The following is a 14,850-nucleotide window of genomic DNA, read 5'->3' on the forward strand; positions in this document are numbered from 1 at the left end:
CTAGCGTCTGTTGGCTTTAAACCTCGTGTCCAGAGTACCATCCTTTTTCAGTGGTCCCCACGAGCTGGATCCATCAAAACTACTTTCACTAGAAGACGATCCGGACCTGTAGGTCGATCCCCCATACAAGGACGAACTACGAACTACCATATAAAGACTTGTTTACAGCATACCTCATGTCCGGAGTACCATCACTTTTCAGTGGTCCATATGAAGTGGATCCATCAAAACTACTTTCACTAGAAGACGCGAATCCGGAGCTGTAGGTTGATCCGCCATACGACGACGAATTACCATATAAAGACTTGTTTACAGCATACCTCATGTCCGGAGTACCATCACTTTTCAGTGGTCCACACGAACTGGATCCATCAAAAGTACTTTCACTAAAAGACACGAATCCGGAGCTGTACGTTGATCCTCCGTAAGAGTATGGACCCGCATATAAAGACCTGTTTGCAGCATATCTCATGTCTGGAGTACCGTCGCTCTTAAGCGGACCAGGAGATGCGAGACTGGCCAACAACCCAGCGCTGTAGAATGAACCACCAGACCAATATCCTGAGGACGATGGACCATCATAGCATGGCTTGTTTGCTGCATATCTCATATCTGGTATGCCATCAATAGAAGACGATCCGGAGCTGTAGTTTGATCCACCGTAAGAGTATGGACTCGCATATAAAGATCTGTTTGCAGCATATCTCATGTCTGGAGTAGCGTCGCTCTTACGCGGACCAGGAGATGCGAGACTGGCCAATAACCCAGCGCTGTAGAATGAACCACCAGGCCAATACCCTGATGACGATGCATCATCATAGGATGACTTGTTTGCTGCAGATCTCATATCTGGTGTACCATCTTTCTTAATTGGACCACATGCACTGCTGTACGATGGCAGTGACGACATTGAGGAAGCGGATTGCTTGTTGGAAGCAAACCTCATGTCTGGTGTCCCATCCTTCTTCAGTGGCCCTTCGCAAGAGGATGACGTCACTGCAGAGCGGCTGGTCTGTGCAGGAGATGCAGGTTTTCTCGCTGGTATGTTGACCGCAAAGCCCATGTCTGGTGTACCATCTCCTTTCAATGGAGTTGTTCCGTTGCCTAGCGGCAAAGCAGTGTTCAAGGTTGACGGTGTTCTTGTTCGTGCCCTTCTGGAAAGATGACTGGCCATAAGCTTCTTTGTTAACCTTAAAACGCATGTCTGGTTTGCCATTTTTTGTCAGTGAACCCTCGGTAGTAACAGAAGCATCTCTCTCCCACGCACTGGATTCATCAAAAATACTTCAACTAGAAGACGATCTGAAGCTGTAGCTCTTCTGGAAAGATGACTGGCCATAAGCTTGTTTGTTAACTTTGAAACGCATGTCTGGTTTGCCACTTTTTTTCAGTGGTCGCTCGCTTTCACTGTGAGAGTCTTTCGTGCCCTTCTGGAAAGATGGCTGGCCATAAGCTTCTTTGTTAACCTTGAAACGCATGTCTGGTTTGCAACTTTTTGTCAGTGGACGCTCGCTTTCACTGTGAGAGTCTTTCGTGCTCTTCTGGAAAGATGGCTGGCCATAAGCTTCTTTTTTAACCTTGAAACGCATGTCTGGTTTGCCACTTTTTGTCAGTGGTCGCTCGCTTCCTCTGTGACAGGCTTTCGTGCTCTTCTGGAAATATGACTGGCCATAAGCTTCTTTGTTAACTTTGAAACGCATGTCTGGTTTGCCACTTTTTGTCAGTGGTCGCTCGCTTCCTCTGTGACAGGCTTTCGTGCTCTTCTGGAAATATGACTGGCCATAAGCTTCTTTGTTAACTTTGAAACGCATGTCTGGTTTGCAACTTTTTGTCAGTGGTCGCTCGCTTTCACTGTGAGAGTCTTTCGTGCTCTTCTGGAAAGATGGCTGGCCATAAGCTTCTTTGTTAACCTTGAAACGCATGTCTGGTTTGCAACTTTTTGTCAGTGGACGCTCGCTTTCACTGTGAGAGTCTTTCGTGCTCTTCTGGAAAGATGGCTGGCCATAAGCTTCTTTTTTAACTTTGAAACGCATGTCTGGTTTGCCACTTTTTGTCAGTGGTCGCTCCCTTTTTCTGTGACAGGCTTTCGTGCTCTTCTGGAAATATGACTGGCCATAAGCTTCTTTGTTAACTTTGAAACGCATGTCTGGTTTGCCACTTTTTGTCAGTGGACCCTCGGTAGCAACAGAAGCATCTCTCTCCCTCGAACGTGCGCGTAGGTCTGAAAAGAGAGGAAAAGTTTAAAAAAACATTGTATAAAACTCTAAAAATAACCTCTTTTGCGTTTCAAGTTTTCAATAAGCCTATATGTCATTTCAATGTACTTGTGATGTACAATCGACTCTCGATAACTGGAACCTTAGCTGGGGAAGTCGAAGAAAGTTCGAGTTATAGGGAGTTCGAGTTATCGGGAGCACGAAGAATAGCCGGGGGTACTGCACAGTGAACATTTTCCTCACATTTAGTTGAAGAAATGTTAAGTGAAAATTGAAATATACTTCTAGATTATAAATCAGAACGTAACGCAACAAAACATTTCCTAAATAGAGCATGCGTTTTACTGTTTTGAGAAGTAAAGCTGTTTCACGTTAGTTTTATGACAAACAACACCAGCCTCCACTAGTAAACCCGGCGTAGTCAATAGATAAAAATCGCTATCGATAAAAATCGGTGGCAATCAGGTGATTCTAATCGATTGATAGGGAAATCGGTGAAAATCGATGAACTAAATTGCTGTGTCAAATCGATATTATCGATTTTTCATGATTTTAATGATTTATAACAGAAGTGCGCCATTGTTGTTTTTTTTGGTATAAGTTAGATAGCACAGCTGAGAAAACACATCCACGAGTAACAACTGATTGACAAATATGAGAAATGTGAAAACTATTGCACACACAAGTTTCTCTCTAGATCTAAAACCCCTTATTTTGTACATAATAACAAAAACGGTTCGGTTTAATTACATTCAGTTCTCGCAAGAGGGCATCACGAGAAATACAGCCTGTAAGATAAAGAGTTCCTAGCCTGAATTTCAGACATCCCTTCGATTTGAAGCGATTTCATTGTTTCCCGTTAACAATCAATAAAAATCACTTGATTGCTGAAGATTTTTATGGATTTCGATTTTTATCTATAAATTACTCCCGTATGTAATCACACCTGGAACTTCACTGACGTTGTTTTTGAAATGTTGGCAGATCTAAATCGTGACAAATTGGGCGCTTACAAACCTGACCAATAACATAGGCACGTTATAATTAAACGTGCGTGAGCTATTTTGAATGCTTCAGTGTAACTTTAATGCTTCAGTGTAACCTTACCAAGAGTGATGAATCTACCTTTTTCGTCCTAAATGTAGACTGGATTTTTGTGCGAAATTGGGTATTGCGATACATAAATGAAAACGCGAAACGCTCAGCTGAGTCGATCATCATGTTATATATTCACTTTTCCCTGTCTTTCCCTGTTACATCTAGTGCAAGTTAAACAAATATTGTAGACTGCTACACAGCCGTTTTAAGTGTCGTCACGCAGCGTTGCGTGACGACACTAAAAACGGCTGTGTAGCAGACTAAACAAATTGTTAAAGTAAAATAAATCTCTACTCACCAAACGTTGATTAGAAGGAAACTCTAAGGCTTCCTCGGAGTTTGAATTGACTCATCGAATACCGAATAGTTACGAAATACCGGGATTTTTATCATTGTGGTAGATGGTTGCATCAACATAATTCACGAGGTTTTCACGTGCAATTCTACTCAGTGAAACAGTCTTTAACTCCGACATTTCTTCATTTCTGATGTTTTAAAAGCTATTGCCTCTTAAAAGACAAGAGCCATTTTTAAGGCATTGGTTACAAAACGAAACAGGTCTTCATACGTTCAAGTTACTATTATTCAGGGGTACCCAACGACGATTTACCCTTAAATACGTTAAAAACACTTTTGAGGCTACCTAGAGTACTTTTAGATCTGTAAAAATGCATTCTAAGGCACGCTATGAAATTTGTATCTGTTCGGTCATCCTAGGGCAACTTGAGCCTTTTCGAAATTACAAGGGCTTCAGTATGATTTTCCCGAAAATTTTAGATGCAATTTACCGTTAAACGAAAGTGAGAATTTTTCGGCTTCCTCTTTCCATGACAATTTTGAATCCGAAAGTTTTAGGTTTCCTTTTTCTGCGAAAAATAGCCTTCCCTGGGGAGTGAAATATGAAAAATTAAAATGAACATGGCACATGAGCTCATGGCAAAGATTATACACCACAAATCTCAAATCAGGGCGCTAAACATCTAATTTGAAATATTTACAAATATATAAATTTCCATTTAAAAACGTTATTTTCTTGACTTTAGAGCACAAAATGTACGTGAAAATTCTTAGCTGCTTGGTTGCGTTTCAAAACAGGCCAAGCGCTCCGATCGGCCGTGTTGAAACTTTCGTGGATTTCGAATTCCTCGAAAGGACAATTTTGTAAACAAAAGCCTTCCTTTCTCCACGAAAAGAAAACTAGGCATTCTTTTGATCTTTCCCTTCCCATCTGTGTCCTTTAGCGGTGTATTTTTAACATTGAAATTCTCGTTCCTCGGTCTTTCCGTTGCTCCGAAACCAAAACGGAAACGCTTGCTACGCAGGCAAGTCTAGGCATCCCATTTTTGCGTGGACCACGTGACCGCTTTGGCCGCGCCCAATTATGAGGCCTTGGGACTAGGCAAAGTAGAGATTCAGACAAGCGAGATTTCTCGCACTAGACTATGTGACACGTGAAGCTTACAACCTAATGATCGGTAGTGATTTTGATTGGAAGATATTGAATCATGCTGTGTGGAGGTGGAAGGCTCCAGTAAAAGCGTCTGTGTCAGTTGTTTCTCTCCTTTCGCTCTCTCCCTTTTTCGCTTCTCTCTTCCCCCTCTCCGCACAGAAACGCTTGATACTTAGAATAGACATTTATAAGACTGCTTTTGCTTTAATCAGGACTCTAGTCTTTACATGTAAAGCAACCCAGGTACTAACTGGTAGTTTCGTACCCAAGTCGATTCGTACCCAGTTTTACCAACATTTAACAGAGTGAAAAAAAGTGAATAATAATAAAAGCACACTTCACATGCAATACACTTCGTTCTTTAAGCTACAAGGCCAAATAGTGCACTATGAATGTGCTGCGTGACAACACATATTGATGGCTTTCACAGTGACGTCATCAAATTGTAAAGTCAAAATAGCGAGGTTTTAAGAATTCTTATTTACACTAGGTTGAAGACAAACAGAAAATAAATCTTCGTACAAGTTTCCATTTCCGTAGTATGTTTCATTTCGAAAATAGAGCAATTTGAACTTCCGAGCTTTCACAGTGCGTGACACTAAAATAGGAATGCTGTCTCGTTGAAAAAAAGTCTCTGCTCTTGATTTTCAGCAGTATAACCATTTCAAGTATTAGAGAATATGTTTATGCGTACGTATACTAGTTCTCGAGTGAGAAGAAAGGGCTTTTATAGAAAAAGTGAGCTCCAGATGTTTTTGTTGATTTCTGGTGGCCAGTTGGTGCACCAAAACGGTGCACTAATATGGCGTCTCCATACAAAGCTCTACAAAGGTGCGTGAAACGTTTCGGCAAATAACTCAGAAACTGTGGGCCACAAAGACCTGAGACTTGGACAAATTGTTTACATATTAGTCTTTCATAACATTTCATTTTGTTGGCTTCTTCCACTTGACGGTTTTCAATTTATTTTTTTTTTTTATTTTTTTTTTTTTTCCTGTACTAGCAAGGCATTTTTATTTTTTTATATTTTTTTTTATTTTTTTATATTTATTTATTTTTTGCCTTACAGACATATATTAAATGTTTACAGTACTAAACACTACTGAAACTAAATACTACTAACAATATTCACTATACTTGCACTATTTACAATATTGGCTATACTGACAATACCATCCATACGATGCTCGTACTACTAATAATTACAATGGTTACACTACTTACAATTCTAGTACATCACACGCACACACACACCCACACAAACACACACACACACACAAAAAAAAAAAAAAAAAAAAAAAAAAAAATAGTTAGTAGGTCAGAGGAGTTATTTTTCATGTCTATTTTATAGCTTTTCAATTCTGTATTTAATTATCATTTTACCAACGAAGTCTTGGAGGAGAATTGGTTTGTTGTGTAGTTTGTTGGCGTAGATGTAGTATCTCATAAACAACATGGTATAATTGAATTTCCTTACTAGTACCTTTTCATGTAAGTCCGAGAGGATGCCGAACAGTCTTTCTTCGCTAGATGGGTTGAAATTGATCTTGTTTTCTATATTGAACCAGTTGATAACCTGTTGAATGAAATTCTTGACGAAATGACAATCTCTAAAAGTATGATTAATAGAGTCTTTGTCACCACAATATATACATTCATCATCTTCCTTGATTCCATAGCGGTAAAGTTCCTTTTTGGTGACTACAATTCGGTGGATTAATTTATATTGAAATTCCTTTAATTTGGTCTCTCTACAGACGGTTTTTAGGGAGGTGAATATTTTTTCCCATTTATTTTCATCCAAGGAAAGATCTTTGCTCCATCTCTGTGGCCCAGAATGACCTGTTGTGTGGATTTTTGTGCATAATAACGTATAGAAGTCGCTAGTCTTGATTTTGTTCAGATATAGAGTTATCGATTCATTTAATTGTAGACTAAGATTATTATCAGAATATAACTCTTTATTAATTGGCTTCGTTGATTTTGCTTTGGCTAATAGGTGTTTTGGGATAGCGCTAATAACTTGATAGTATTGAAGGAAGTTAGTTTTACAGGAATACTTATTCGTAAATTCCTGGTAGGTCATTGGTTGACCGGTATTGTGTAAGAGATCTTGTATTGACAGGATACCTTTTTTAAACCATTCCCTGATAAAAAAGGTTTTACTGTCAACAAGTATTTCTTTGTTGTTGAATAGAATTATATTTTGTGCTTGATCAAAGCTGTACAGAGTTTTTAATTCACTGAAGTATACACATATCCAGCTTTGTTTGAAGTTTTCGTATTTTCAGATTAAAGTTCAATTCATTGTTACCCTTCTCATCATAAGAGACATGAATTCCTAAGAGGCGAACCGGACTATGTAACCATTTTAGTTGTAAAGGATAACTTTTGTTTTTTTCCCATTTTCCCAACCAAATTGCTTTCGATTTCTTTATGTTTAACTTGAGACCCGCTAGCCTCCCAAAATCTCCCACCGTTTTCAAAGCATTTTCAACGGAGATCAAATCTGCACAGAAAAGGTTTGTGTCGTCTGCGAATTGGCTCAATTTGATTTCGTGCCCGAATATTTTGATTCCTGTTATACTTGGTTCTTGTCTGATTTTGCTGGATAATATCTCCGTGGAAAGCACAAATAAGTACGGAGAAAGGGGACACCCCTGTCGCACTCCTCTTGACGGTCTAAACCAGTTGGTCATGAAACCATTGTTTATCGCCGCGCTCTCAATTTTTGTATAGAATGTACTGATCCATCTTTTTATACTTGTTCCGAAATTGAATATATCCAGTGCTTTCATCATGAACGACCATTCTAGAGAATCAAAAGCTTTCCGAAAATCTAGAGATACTAGAATGCCAGGTATGCTTTCTGACTTCGTATGTTCCATTATGTCGATTATTAGCCTAATATTTTCCCCGATATATCTTCCTTTGATAAAACCGGTTTGATCAGTGTGCACTAGATTTGGTAATAATGGTTCTATTCTCCTTGCTATTGCCTTAGTTGCTATCTTGCAATCAACATTTAGCAGTGTTACCGGTCTCCAGTTTGAAAGTTCTAGTAGCGAGCCATCTTCTTTGGGAATTAAAGTAATAACGCCTCTTCGTTGTGAAATGGTGAGTTCATTTGCATCATAGGCCTCATTGAAACTAGCAACAAGATCGTGTCCTAGCAGATCGAAAAAAAACATATAAAATTCAACCGTGAAACCATCTTCTCCTGGAGCTTTGTTGTTTTGAAAAGTGTCTAAAGCTTTTTTGCATTCTTCATAAGATAATGGACCTTCTATTCTATCTCTGTCTGCATCTGATAGTTTTGGAATTTTTAAATGTTCGGTGAATTCATCAACATTATTTTCCTGTGAATTATTTGCTGATGCGTACAATTCGCTATAATAGTTTTCGATAGCTTCTAATATCTGAGACTCGTTGTTTGTTACTGTTTCACTTTCTGTTCGCAGTTCAGTGATGGTTTTCCTGTTGTAGTTTCTTTTCTCCAGATTGAAAAAGTACTTTGTTGGACGTTCGCCCTTTTCGACCCAGCGACATTTCGATCTAAAAATAGCTGCCCTCCCTTTCTCCTCGTAAATAGATTGGAGTTCCATTTTGAGATCTTCATATTCATTTAGGATGTGCGCGATATTGGGAGAGTTAAAGTTGTCGCAAATATTGCGGTCCAGAATTTCGAGCTGTCTCCTAATTTCCAATTCTCTATTAGTGGTCGCTTTAGCTTTCTTTTTACTATAAGCAATGGTTGCCGCTCTGGTTTCCATTTTTAACACTTTTGATTCATAAGAGTATTTACGTAGCCTCGGGTGACGTAATCTTTGAATATCTACGAGATCGAAAGCGTCCATAGTTGTCAAAATCAGGTTTCGATAATTTGTTGGTTTCCAAATTGTGCCACCAATTTTATCTATCTTTGATAGTGTGCAATTCCAGTCGCCTCCTACAATAAGCGTGGAAATTTCTGACTTGTCGATAAGGCAATTGTTTAAGTTTTGTAAGAAATCTAATTGTTCACTTTGGCTATTCGGGGCATAAATATTCACCAGTGATAATTTTAGAGAATTCAGAACACAAGTAATTAGCACGATTCTTCCAGCCTTGTCACTGAATGAGTAATCGATCTTATTTTGTACCGTAGGGTGTAAAAGAATGCAAACACCTTTACTATGCCTGGATCCGTGAGAGAAAAATATTTCACCTCCCCATTCGTTTTTCCAAATAATTTCATCTTCTGGTTGAGAGTAAGTTTCTTGCAAGAAATAAATTTTTGAGTTATGATCTTTGAGATATAGAAAAATGCTCCTCCGTTTGGCTTGATCTCTTATTCCCCTTACGTTTAGAGAAAGTATATCGTATTTTGCTTTCTCTTGCATTACAATAAAAAACAAAAAAAAAACAAGAAGAATATATATGCAAATAAATAAAAAAAAAAAGAAGCAAACAAAACTAAAATTATACAAAACGTAAATTAAAGTAGTTTTTGAGCGTTTCCCTTCTTCTTCTCCGAACTTTGCGTTTTTTTGTTCCTGTCCCAAATGTAAGTTACAGTTTTTGTCTTCCTTGGCCAGACGATTGGACATTTAAAGATAATCTAAGTCTTCCAGCTCGTTAATTCTGACCGGCTTACCCTGCGGAGAGGTCTTGACATATATTGATCCATCCATTGACCAGACACTCAACAATTCATCATTTCTCCGCATCTCGTTTGCCCGATTCATTATTTTTTTCCTGTACGAGGTAAGATTCTCGTTTAAAAAAATTCTGTCGGCTTGCACTAGAGTTGACGACGAGCACTGCGGGAAGATGTTAGAAACTCTGACATTTTTTAGCTTAGCCCTAGCCCTGTATAGATTTGTTTTGACCTTGTGGCTTATAAATTTTACAATAATTGGTTTGTTACCCTTCCTGTTCAGCTTGTGACATATTTCGATATCCTTTGGTTCCACCGATACATCTAGGGCCTCCGCTAATTTTAACACCACGTCTTCAATTTATGTTTTTGTTGCGTGACAGTGAAAACGATCTATAACGGCTGTGTAGCAGACTACCGTCAGGGACTTCCAGGGATAGATAACCAACTAAGTAATTTGGGAAATTCCTCACTTTCTGAAGGATTTGCGAAGCTAGCACCCTCAGAAATTCCTATTACACCTTCAGGCATTATTTGTTTACAAGCAGTCTTAATTTGCCTGGTAGGTCTGTGGACAATGTGTCAAGAGCAACGTGCAACGGTGAGGCTGTCGCAACACGGAAAAGATTATTCTCAAGCAGGCCAAATATAATGCCAAAACCTAGAAGTTTGTCATTTTTATCAATCTCAAAAAGCAGTGATCCCGAATCTCCTGACGCTGTAAAATATGTCTCTCTCTTTGACTCGCCTATACGATCGATCATTAAGCAGTTCTTCATCCAAAGCGAATCAATAAGAACTTGGATGTCTACGCTACAGGAATCACATTTATCAGACGGCTGCAGGCGTCCTTCAACACGTGACCTTCTCACACAATTACCACAGAGTGCAACTTTCTTCAACGCGTTGACCAACTGGTTATCTTGAGCACTAACCTCATACATGGGCGATTTAAAAAATACTTCTGAGGGATTTTCGTGGCGGCCGTCGCACGTGAAACCAGTGGTTCGCCCACTCTTACATAGCTCTCCTTGGGCTTTAAAACGTTGACTGCATTCACCGCTCGATATATATCTTGTTCCAATCACTGGTGGGCTCTGATATTTCTTCAACTCTCTTACTTCATCTTCACTCAACTCAGCAATAGCAGCATCGATAAAATACTGTTTGCCATCGGTCCAATCCACATTTTTGGAGACACCAGCAACTTTCCTTCCAATTACTCTGGGTTTCCTCGAAAAACCGTCCTCCAAAGTTTTTTCAAGGGCCTCTCTATCCGTTTCAGTTTCGGTCTTTCTGTCTGGGTCAAAATGTTCTTCTTTAATTGATTTCAATTTTTGAAATTTCTCTGACAATTGTGACTCTGTTTCAAGGACGTTAAATTTTAACGTGGTTTCTAGGGTATCAAGACTTTCGCTTTTGATGATGTTCCTGAGAGCGATTCTATATTGCTCTAAGTGATAATATAGATAGTTGAAATAGTCACTCAGTCCAGGGTGAAATATCTCTGTTCCAGGCGGGCCTTTCATCACATGGTTACAAGACAGGGCATAAAACTTTCCGTGGGTTTCCACGATGGCACCCAAAGATCCAGATGCTTCTTTATTATTTATTTCGTCGAATTCTTTTACGCCAATGCTTGCTCCTAGACGAAGGACATTGCCCTGCTTCTGAGCCTCATTGGGGGTCCAGGGTTTCTTAGGTGGGCTCATTCTGAGCCAAAATCCATCCACAACATCAACAGGGTAAGCACCAAGTATGAGTGGCAAAGGAAACTCTCCATCAGGGATGAAGCCTTTGCGAAGAACATAAATTGTAATACAAGGCTGCGTCGTCTGCTTAGACTTTGTGATTTTCAACGAGGCTTGAACAGCGGTGATGTTGCGATGTCTGACAAGAACATGAAGATTTTTCCTTATTGTTACATTGATGTCATCAACTTGAGATTCACTCAATCTTTTCGGCTTCCCAGACGAGCACTCGACAGGAGCAACATTTAATATTTTGGCAGCGTCATTGATCAGATCAAACCATTGCAGTTCCACTTCTATCCCTCTGAAGCATTCCTGAGCGGCAGCTTTTAATTTTTGTGGTACACCAGAGTTACCACTAAAAAATTGGCTTGACACATAAAAGTGAACCTTCGAATGACCACCGTCCGAGTATGGTAATACACGCACACATTCTCTATGCTTAGCTTCAAATTCGATAGTTTTTGTTACAACTTCCTTCAGCTGACGTTCAATACCTACGGTTGGCAGCAAGATGCCAGTTGGAAATCTGGTGGTGCCTTCAGTGAAATCTTCCTGAGAAGTGACTGCACCTGTTCTCAACTCTGAAATTAACAAGCAGATAGAATAAAACAAGCAGATTAAAAAAAAAAAAAGGAATCAGGCAAATTTAAAAAAGGCAGTCATTATAAGTAATTCCCGGCAACAAACGGCCATCGGAGGCCAACTTATAACAACGACTTTATTACCATGAGGGACGAAAGGCGTGTCAACTTAAGTAAAATTCAAATCTGTAGAGAAGAAAGAGCTTTGTGTGTTTCTCCTGCTGCAGAAACTATTGTTGGTTACCTATTAAGCTGTGATGTGGCTATTGTTCAGGTTCTTTTCAACCTTTCTTTTTACGTCATTTGGTGATCGCACTCGTCCTCAATACCAAAAAACTGCCGAAAATTTAAATAAGTGCTTAATGTAAATAAGTGCTTAAATAGCCCCTGTTTAACTTAGCTAACGTTAACATAAACAAGGGCTATTTACTCACATCTTCCAAAGCACACTTGCAATTCCTGCTCTCAGTTCAATTTATATCAGTGCGGGTTTTTAATACTAATATCTGTGGAGTAAATTGACTTAATTTCCTGATCAGCGTGAATAGATTTTTTCTTCTTCAGAGTATTGATTTCTTTCATAAGTATGTTAAAGGGCTTTCAACGGAGTCATCCGCACTGGTTTCAGTACTACGTGAAAAACGAAAAAAAAAAACAGCTTTACCGCTTTAAACCCAAAACTTCCTCTTTTGAGTGTATCGCTTTTTGAAACGTTCTCTAGCTCAAATGTACCCTGAGATGGGGAAGGGGGGGGGGGGGGCTGTGGTGGAGTGAGAGAGATGGCTCCACTCTAGGAGGAGCTAAGCTTTTTGCAACGTAATTCATTGTAACACCTATTTTACACAAATCGGCCGTTGTTATCTTTAGACAACAATTTAAAACGTTTGATGCCAATAATTTTACTCTGTCTCCAATGTTCTATTTCCAAAATGCGTGGCCCACAGTAAGAAAAGCTGTGTATACTTTAGTACTTTTCCACTATATATTCATTCATTTCCTTGATTGGATCGGATCACAACTTACGTATTTCTTCAAACTACTTATTTAACTTAAGTAAACCTTCAAGCCGTTCCAGGCGATAAGAAGTGTTGCTTCAGGTTGTAAATTTTACCGGTTACCACCTGATAAGGAGAAGACTGAATACCTTTATCCAATCTATGTCTAAGCAGTACAACTCTTGCACGTAGCTTTATTGAAAGTGTTTACGGCGATCATCTGTAATTTTATTGTATATACTGCAAATATTTACATTTAGTATATACTAAAACAGTGGATAGTGTTTTTCGCGCGCTGTGATTGGCTACTCAATCAGTGAATATCCTGCACTATTCATCGATTCAAATCCAGTCCTCCGAGTGAGCGACGCGTAAGTTGCGAGCAAAATGCCTTCCCGGTTTGCTGCCGTAACAAACAAAGAATTTTCACAACTACTCAAGCAAGCTGTTCCCGAAATACACTTTGTCTTTTTGACTTTTTCAACTTTGTCTTTTTGACTTGAATTTATCGATAAAACCGGTAAAAACGTTTTTTGTTTACAAGTGCAAATTAAACTTAAGCCTTGCATTACTTTATTTAGTTGACTTTGTTCGTAAATAAACTTAAAACTAAATTCAATCGTTTTTTTTTTACAGAATGATTTTAAATACACAAAGAACTCACACCTCGTTTTGAAGAAATTTCCCCGCAAGAGCTAAACAAATGCGTTCAAAAGTTTTATTTGTCAGCAAGAAAAGGCACCGACCGCGGCCTCTGTCATTGCGCGCCAAATTTGTAGTCGTTGGCAACAGTAAATGAGTTACAAATCATCATTTTTGTGCTCAATTATCTCACTGTTTTAGTATATACTAAAACAGTTATTCACCTCAGTGTCGGTGGCTAGTGGTGGGAATTTAACTCGCCGCTAACGCGGCCTCGGTAAATACCACCACTAGCCACCTCCACTTCAGTGAATAACTGTTATATGAGTTATGAGTTAGTGGTTATTATATGATCATATTTATAGTTATAATTGTTAGTACTAGTTATTATACTATCTTGGTATGTTCATGCAATTCAGCCTTGGAAGTGAGTAATTATTAAAACTATCTATCTATCTATCTATCTATCTATCTATCTATCTATCTATCTATCTATCTATCTATCTATCTATCTATCAATCTATCTGTCTATCTATCTATATGAATAGCAGCTGTCACTCATAATTGTTAGTCTCCCACGCAGTGGATATTTGCATAACTGGTAAGAACGGCTCATTACGCAAAGACTACTCAGCTTGCAGACCTTCTTCTACTAGCCTCCTCTATTATCTTGTGACTTAAACGACTTTTTTTTTTTACAGCTTACAAGTTGTTACTCACCAGTAGAGGTCCTTGACAGCTGGTCCTCTAAGCATCGAGCACACAAACAATCTACCTCTTGTTGTTCTTTGTTCACTGCCACTTTAGAAACTTCCGCTACAATTTGGTAAAAGAGTTACATTGAGAAAGGCTGACTTAAGTAAAATTGAAATCTGTAGAGTAGAAAGAGCTTTGTGTGTTTCTCCTGCTCCAGAAACTGTTGTTGGTTACCTATTAAGCTGTGATGTGGCTATTGTTCAGGTTCTTTTCAACCTTTCTTTTTACGTCATTTGGTGATCGCACTCGTCCTCAACGCCAAAAAACTGCCGAGAATTTAATAAGTGCTTAATGTAAATAAGTGCTTAAATAGCCCCTGTTTAACTTAGCTAACGTTAACATAAACAAGGGCCATTTACTCACATCTTCCAAAGCATACTTGCAATTCCTACTCTCAGTTCAATTTATATCAGTGCAGATTTTAAATACTAATATCTCTGGAGTTAGTTGACTCAATTTCCTGATCAGCGTGGATAGATTTTTTCTTCTTCACAGTATTGATTTCTTTCATAAGGCTGTTAAAGGGCTTTCAACTGAGTCATCCCCACTGGTTTCAGTACTACGTAAAAAACGAAAAAAAAAAAACAGCTTTACAGCTTTAAACCCAAAACTTCCTCTTTTACGTGTAGACTTGTTTTCTTCTTGGTCAGTTGACGTCGCTTTTTGAAACGTTCTCTAGCTCAAATGTACCCTGAGAGGGGGTTGGAGGGGATGGGCAT

The 14,850-nt window shown here is 38.9% G+C and overlaps 1 protein-coding gene and 1 pseudogene across 1 annotated transcript in view; both read right to left on the reverse strand.

The window, feature by feature from the left end:
- On the reverse strand, nucleotides 1-9,146 carry LOC140949717 (uncharacterized; annotated as a pseudogene).
- Nucleotides 9,147-9,933: 787 nt separating this feature from the next.
- Nucleotides 9,934-14,850, reverse strand: part of LOC140949718 (uncharacterized) — a 7,149-nt gene continuing 2,232 nt past the window's right edge. Inside the window, exons 3-4 of the mRNA XM_073398856.1 lie at nucleotides 14,096-14,191; nucleotides 9,934-11,738 (exon numbers count right to left, since the gene is read on the reverse strand). Of these exons, the coding sequence (XP_073254957.1) occupies nucleotides 9,934-11,738; nucleotides 14,096-14,191 (1,901 nt within the window). The remainder of the gene's footprint in view (nucleotides 11,739-14,095; nucleotides 14,192-14,850) is intronic.

This window comes from Porites lutea, chromosome 10 (genome assembly GCF_958299795.1).
Source record: "Porites lutea chromosome 10, jaPorLute2.1, whole genome shotgun sequence".
Taxonomy (NCBI): Eukaryota; Metazoa; Cnidaria; class Anthozoa; order Scleractinia; family Poritidae; genus Porites; species Porites lutea.